General features: G+C 28.8%; 1 protein-coding gene across 1 annotated transcript; it reads right to left on the bottom strand.

Annotated features, from left to right (window-relative positions):
• Positions 1–2619: 2619 nt before the first annotated feature.
• LOC135958543 (uncharacterized) lies at positions 2620–5243 on the bottom strand. Its single transcript, XM_065509446.1, has 4 exons — positions 5178–5243; positions 3656–3725; positions 3115–3592; positions 2620–2746 (listed from the first exon to the last, which is right to left on the bottom strand). Exons 1-4 carry the CDS (start codon positions 5241–5243, stop codon positions 2620–2622), a joined length of 741 nt encoding a protein of 246 aa, XP_065365518.1.
• Between the last annotated feature and the right edge of the window lie 2839 nt (positions 5244–8082).

The following is an 8082-nucleotide window of genomic DNA, read 5'->3' as shown; positions in this document are numbered from 1 at the left end:
TAGTGGGATGCCCCTTTTTTAAAAAAAGGGCCCATTTGGAAAAAAAATCGTATTTGCAAAAAAAAAAGTCAAAAATTGTAAGTCTTGAGTTAAAAAATATTTATTTTGATAGATATCCCACTCGCATCCCACTAAGCGACCAAAAGGGTCTTCAAGGATAATATCTAAGCTTTTGTTTGACCTAAAAAAAAAGATTAAAAAAGGGTCCATTTTGAAAAAAAAAAGTCAACAAAGTTTTTGAAAGTCAAAAATTTTATGTTTTGAGTTACAAAATATTTATTTTGATAGATATCCCACTCGCATCCCACTAAGCGACCAAGTAGGTGTTCAAGGAAAATATCTAAACTTTATTTTAAGAAAAAAAAAAAAAAAAAAAAAGAGAAAAAATTTAAAAAAAAAAAAAAAAGTTTTTGATTTCGGAAAAAAAATATTAAACATTTTTTATTTTTTTTTTTAAATATTTTTTTTCGAAAGATCGAAGAAATAGCTATCTATACTATTTGGGACACATTTTGCTAAGAACAATAGGTAATAAGTTACATGGATAAGAAAAAACCCCTGTTTGACCAAATTGTCAAAATTTTACCCCCTATAACTCAGAGAGTTCTCGACCGATGTTGTTGAAAAATGGTGTCTGAGTTACTATCCAATAGAGCTAACCTTGGTGCAAATTTCATCCCGATCGGAAGACATCGATTTCAAAAGTTGGTTCACTTGACATGAAATTCCCCATATATGTATATATGTATTTAAAAAAAACTTTTTGCACATTCATTTTGTTTAATTTACTCAGTTGACCAAATGGTCGTAGAGGACATTTTCTTTGAAGATTTACATATGTAAGACATTTTTCAATTTGTCATCTGTCACTGAAATTGTTTTATCGATGATGTGAAAGAAATCTTCGTTAACGACAAGATTAGCGACAAATACAAAAGTTGTCAACTTTTCAACCACATTGAAGACAAGGTAAATAACTATTACACCCTAAATATTGTCAACTATTGACTATGTTAAAGACAGGGGACCATAATCATAGTCAAAAATAAAGTAGGAGAAATAAAGTCGTCATTACTTAAGAGTAGACTTTAGGCCTACCAGATACAAGTTAAAGTATACGTACTTTTGATGTTAAAGACGATTGTCAATTTTAAACTAGCATCAGTTGTACTTTGCCAAGTAAAAAAGTTCGACAAAAAGTCAAAAATGTTTCAGTTACAAGATTTTTCAATTATTGAACAGTTATCAATAAATTAGTACCAAAATAGCATAAATATAAACTTTCAATTTCTCCACCACAAACAGCTTTTTTCTTTAGTTTTCCCGATTACTTTTATTGTTTGTTCAGCAGCGCCACCTGTCTATATTTTTTTTTATATTGCATGTAGGGTAACCAGATATTTAATTGGCAAAAAAGTTCATCAAAGAAAAAAGCAGTACAATTAATAAAAAAAGTACATTTGTGTTTTTATTGAAAACGTCCTTAAATTCATTAAATAAATAATAACATAAAATGGCATATTCTTCAGAAAACAATAAACAAATGTGATTGTAACTATTTCTTACAAAAAATTAGTCAGAAGAAGTTTATATTAATATTTTTACTACTGAATATCACTTCCTTTTTATATGTATTTATACATATTTATATTCAAATATGTTCAGGTCTGAACGAATGGTTATGGTACTCACATCCTTGGCTATACCTTTTTCTAGGACTGTTTTGTCCTCAAACTGATGGCAGACGTCTGGAAGCGCAAATGTCATCATAAATTACGTTTTAAGCAATTTTTCGTTGAGTTTTTTGTATATAAAATACATATAAAGTTTTGTTGTTGTAAATTGGCGAATCGTTGCCATAGCTAATTAATCTTTCGAATAGCAAAGTTGTGCCTTTTTATAAACTTAAATTTTGAATTGTTATTTAATTAATTTGTAATTAAATATAACTTGTTTTATAAATATTGTTAAATACCATAGTTAAAAAAACAACCAAATAAAAACAAGGAAAGTGATATCATAATATTTGAACAACAATAAAACAAATTTCTTGTCTTTTTGTTAGTGCCATATTGTTGGTGCATTTTTTTCTAGCCAAATAATTGGATGTTTTTGCCAGTTCTCCTGGAATCCAAATCCTAGCTTAACAAATACATATTTATCATTATTTTTAATTCCATTTTTGCCATCAGTTCTTCCAAAAGGTTGGCGCATTTGAATGTGGTATAAAAAAAATAAACATGTCACACATTTTGATCGGAATGGTTTCAATTCCGTAGTTTCGGTTTAGGTTCATTAGATTTAGTGTAATTAATTATTTCCAAAAATATTTACTAATTGTGTATTTATGATTTTAATTTGACAATGTTTTTTATACATATTTAAACAAAAGTGAAGTTTTGTGGTAAAGGAATTGATTAAAAATTTTCGAAAAACAAATAATTACAAAGAAATGTCAAATCCATTTTGAAAACTGAAAGTGGTTTCATTCCGAAAGAAATTTTCGTTTTACTTTTTCTGAAGAAGCGAAATATGGAATTAATTCCACTTTCGATCGGGATGGAATTCTGTGACAGGTCTGATAAAGTTTTTTTTCAATATTTTGAAATGATCCACTATTTAAAAACTCTTTCCATTTTTCTTTAACAGTTTTTTCTTTTGACACATTAATTGTGTTCGCGTACTTGATAATTTGTACAAATTATCACTGGAAGTTAGAGGATTCCGTTCGTTTACTTTTAAAAACCTGTAACGAGAGAGCAAGAGAGTATTAAAAGTGACAGTTCGTAGATAGAGAACATGAACAAAAAGGCGACATGAAATAACGCCCAATTAGGAAAATGAAATAATTCCCAATGAATTAAAACCCAAAAAAATTAAATAACTCCCAAATGAAAAAAATTAATAATCACCCAATTTTAATGAAATAACTCCCAATTAAAATGAAAACGTGATTTCCAATATTTGGGATTTATTTCATAATGAAATAATTTCCAAAAAAATATGGAAATAAATCCCAATGAAACAAGTGCCAAAAAAATGAAAGAACACCCAAATTTTTCATATACATATGTATGTAAATATATTTATGTACAGATTATAAACCTTATTTACAAAAAAACTTGCATAGTTTCCGCAACAGGCTGACGACAAACTGGGCAATTGAACTCTTCATTATCAGAAATAGCTTGAGCTTGTAATTTTAAGGCACATCCATTACAAATTTTTAAATGTTTACAGGGCAAACATAGTATATTTGGATCTTCTGTAATACAAACAACACAAAACTTTATTTCATGTTTGCTTGCCTCTTTTGATGTTTCCATATCGTCTTCATCTATCTCTTCCTCCAAATAGATTATATCTTCAAACATATCCTCTTCCGGTTCCATCTCAGTGCATGTTTGGTTTTGAGGAAAAACCATTCTGTTTAGGAATGTGGATGCTGTTATAACTCCCTTTTTGAGTTCATCGACAGCTTTTTTTATTTTCGTAGATCTGTCGATGTTAGTCTTTCTTCTTTTAATTTTTCCAAAGGACCCTCCACTATTGGCAAATTGTTCAAAATCGCGGCTCTTTGTGAACTCTTCGCCTAGGAGAAATTGTACAAATTTAAAAAAAATTCCATTTTTTGGAATCATCTTTCCTAATATACCATTGTACGCTTCTAGAGATGATGTTGTTCTAGTAGACGCATCGGAAACAGAAATTCCTTCTGGGCCAATCTGTAATAAAAAATAATCAAATTAAAAAAGTTTTTACCTTTAAACTTTAAATAATATCACCTTTTCTAACCACTGGCTCTCAAAATAATTTAAAAAGGATCCAAAATTAAAATGATGATCAAAATTTTCTATATCATTTTTTATTTGTTGAAAAGAAATGGTTATGTAACCGGGCGGCAATAAAGGAAGGGACAATATTTTATGGTATTGCAATGATGCCTTCTTATTTTCACGAATAAATTTTGCTAAATTTTTGTATTTTGACGTTATTTGTCGACGTAATGCTGGCAGTAATGGAACCAGCATCCAAAAATTCTCGAACCTGAAAATACGGTTGTTATTGCCTTTCGCAGACCTTGCTCGTATTCAGTAATGAATGTCGCTCCATTCAAATTTAACACCTCTGAATTTAAATATTTGAATAAGTGGATGTAACTTTTATACGATTTTTTGTTCATTAGAACAAATGCAAACGGAAATACCTGAAAAAATTTACATTAATATTTGCGGATTGACTTTAAGAAATTCGTAAATCTGGTATAATATGAAGTAAGTAATAATGTCACCACCGCTTTTAAACTACATACATATATAGTAGGGTATTCGAATTATTCGATTTTTCTCTTATTCGAATAAAACGAATAATTCGAATAAGAGATTTTAACTTCTTCGAATAATTCGATCACACGTTTAAAATTAATCGAATTATTCGAATAATTTAATTTTTTTTTAAAAAGGAAAGAATGAAGTTTTGATGTCGGTTTTTTAATATTTTATTGTTAAAGAAAAACCAAAAATTACGTTAAAAACATTCAAAAACAAAAGCCATCATTAAATTTTCAACAGAAATATTGTTATCAGATTAACTCCCGAACAATCTACAAAAGAATTGACTAGCAAACCCTTTAGTTTCCGTTTTGGAACTATGCTTTAAAAAATTTGAACTAGTTGGACATTGATCCTGAATTCAAGTATAATATAAACGTATTAAGAACTTTATTATGTCGTTTATTAATTCGGGTTTTAAATTGTTTATAACAAATTGTATTATACATCAAGCTCTATCAACGTTGCCGAATCTTTGCTTAATAAAGTGGTCTTGGGGAATTACACAATAAAGGGAATCTGTCCAAAGTTTGATATCATTGTCAGTGAACGTGGCTAATTTTAAGTCAGGTAGTGCATGATTGACGCATTTACAAATACGCAGAAAGTTTATTACCCTGTTAGACAAAGATGTTCAACGATGTTCAAAATCATGTATAAGACGAACTCCATGCTTTTCTTGCAACAAAACGTTTGTTTGCAATATTTGTGTTTATCATTCGATTTATTAAATATTTTGCAACACTTACGTATGCGGTTAATAACATCACTTATATACACATATTTTATGATCATGGCCTTCATCTATTTCAATGTAATCATTATAAATGTCATCCTCAATATCACTTTCGACGACCGTTTCAAAATCACATTCTCCGTCACATTCAATTCCACTTTAATGTAAGTAAACATTTTGATTATTAATTGAGATTCTTCTAATATTTTGCCAGCTAAATAACAAATATTTTATTCCGTACCTTTTATTTTCATTGGTTCAAGTCCTAGTTAAAAATTTTGAAAGATTTGTTTTTAGAATTGTAACTTGTTGCAGTAATATTTATATATTTATAGAAGGAGCTATCGGAACACTCATCTACGGTGATCGAAAGTCCCTTTGTGTTTAGTTATTTGTCGAATTTCAGAAACAATACAATTTTTGTGAGTCATTATTACTTATTTAAATTTGAAATTATGAAAAATTTTAAGCAATTTAATTAATTTAAATATTATTCGTTTTATTCGATTATTCTACATAAAATTGTTCGAATTATTCGTTATTCGAAAATGGCCATTTTTAAATTGTTCGAATAATTATTCGTAAGAAATTATTCGATTAATCGAACGATCATTAGTCGAATGAATACCCTAATATATAGTGATTATCTCAAGGCGTATTAACTCACTCACGCACTCACCTTGTTAATACGCCTTGAATTCTCCTTTTTACGGTATTTGACATTTCCTTAAAGAACTAGCTACAAGTGTAGATTCTACAAATAAATTTTCTTTTGAAGTAAACACATGTTTGGTTTTGTGCATTTTTTTACATACATACGTACTCCATCTTCGCAGGTCTCATCGATTTTAATAGGTAAGTTTTTAGGAAATAAATGTCATTATAAATTAAAACAACAAATTTTGGAAAAAATTTCCGATTCGTCTTCTGATAATGATGGAAACAAAGTAAAGAAATACTGCTCAAGTTGGTTGAGAAACGAAAAGCTAATGGGATGGCTGGAGCCGGTCAAAGATGACGACTTTAAATGCAGATACAAGTCTTGTGTGCTAATACCCAAATGCACCAAAAAAATCTTTAAAAAAAACCCGAACAATGTATTCTCTTTTTGGCGAGCAAGTTCTGGAAAACCCAATGATGTGGCCAATTTCAAAATCCGATTAAGCCTTTTTTTTGATTGAACACAACTTAGCTGTTCAAAAAAGAAAAAAGTAGTGTAGGGAAAAATTTAGGGAAAATCGAAAGTGAGTGTAGGGAAAAAAAGGGATGTTTTCATAAGCGTAGGGATTTCTGAAAAAATCTCCTGGCATCACTGAGCCTAACTAATATAACAGAGACAAGTTTTGTAATGGTAAAAAGAAAAGCGCCGCAGACCAAAAATAGTTTGCAACAAAAATCGCGGCGATTTGTCTGATACAAACACACAATATGCAAAATCCTTTTCATCATGGCAAACTTTAAAAAAGGGAGTTGCATCGTTGTGCCGGGTTATTCCAAACTTTTTGAAAACTTCTTCTTTTTGAAATGCTTGCTGCACATTTTTGTAGAAGTCATATATACCGTACTGGTATATCCACATATATATTAAAATCCAAATTACTTGTAGCATCTTGAGAGCTGGATTTTCATAGTTAGTATCTTTAATGCTATTTTAATTTAATAATAAAAAATAACTTACCTATAACAGACACTTCTGAATGTTCCCTTATACCCGTTAATGCGTTTTGTTCACCAATGCAGCTAATATTTAAACAACTATTTTTTATTTTATTTAATGCTTTTAATTCTTTATATAATTTTGTTTGATTGTCGTGATTATGATCAATGAAATCAGAATATTTTGACAAAATATTGTCCAACAAAAACAGTCGCGATCTGCATTTCTTCTCGTAGCACCTGTAGAACACTGTATTTTTATATACTGATTTTTTTTAAGTATAATTGTTGCTCAGTAATTGAATACAACAATTTGCTATTCCTGCGGCGACCACTAATAATTTCGTATTCCAGTATTTACAATTAATTTGATGTCACTAGTTTAAAGGTTTATAAACGAATAATTATTGTAGTCCAATTCTGATGCTATTAAGTTACATCAAGAATATTTTAAGTCGATCCTAACGGTTCTAAGTTGTAGCACAAGTTTTAAAACTCTTAAAAATTTGTCAACACATCATTTTTATGAAAATTAAATAAAGCCCAAATAAAATGAAATAAAGCCCAAAAATATTTTATATGAAATAAATCCAATATTTTTTATTTTACTTCATTTGGGAGTTATTTCATAATGAAATAATTCCCAATTTAAAAATGAAATAACTCCCCAAAAAAATGAAATAAAGCCCAATTTTAAGTTTTACCAATTTTATTGGGAGTTATTTCATTGGGTATTATTTCATGACGCCGAACAAAAAATGTCCAGTAAAAATATCAACATAAAAAATATGTTTAAAACACATGGTTGCAAATGTAAACAAAACAAAAAAGTTGAAAATTAATACAATTTACAAATTTAGCAAAGACAATAACACAAAAAAAACGTTTTAATTTATAATAAAATACAACTTATTTTTACAAAATGTTGTTAGTGTACTTTTTTCTTGGTTATTTTTCAAATTGAGAGTAATTTATTTCTATCTCTAAAATAAAGTTACTGGATATTTTTTACTGGAAAGTACGCCAACACACCTATTTTCAGCAAACCTTTTTAAATTAACGAATTCATCAAAATGTTGATACATGTCAATGTTTATGATAGAAAATAATTTAATGACATACATATGCAAATTCATGTTCGAGTTAAGATTAAAAACATAAAGTTTTTTGAAATACATATCGCACATTTGCTGCAACAGCGGGTACCGTGAAATAACTCCCCACGAAAAAATGAAATAACACCCAATACATTTTTCATACAACTTGGGAATTATTTCATTATGAAACAACTCCTAACGCATAGGAAGTTATTTCATAATTTTTAACTGGGAGTTATTTCATAATGCAATAACTGCCAAT

Source organism: Calliphora vicina, chromosome 4 (assembly GCF_958450345.1).
Source record: "Calliphora vicina chromosome 4, idCalVici1.1, whole genome shotgun sequence".
In the NCBI taxonomy this organism is placed as follows: domain Eukaryota; kingdom Metazoa; phylum Arthropoda; class Insecta; order Diptera; family Calliphoridae; genus Calliphora; species Calliphora vicina.
The sequence above is the reverse complement of the archived record's forward strand: the minus strand, read 5'-3'. Positions and strand labels throughout refer to the sequence as shown.

Bases quoted from the DNA above. Each gene is read 5' to 3' on its own strand.
- LOC135958543 (XM_065509446.1), bottom strand. From the start codon at position 5,243: ATGTTTACTTACATTAAAGTGGAATTGAATGTGACGGAGAATGTGATT. The intron at 3,726-5,177 runs GTGATATTGAGG...TTTTTATTACAG, and splicing joins TTTTGAAACGGTCGTCGAAA to ATTGGCCCAGAAGGAATTTC. The intron at 3,593-3,655 runs GTATATTAGGAA...AATTTCTCCTAG, and splicing joins ATCTCTAGAAGCGTACAATG to GCGAAGAGTTCACAAAGAGC.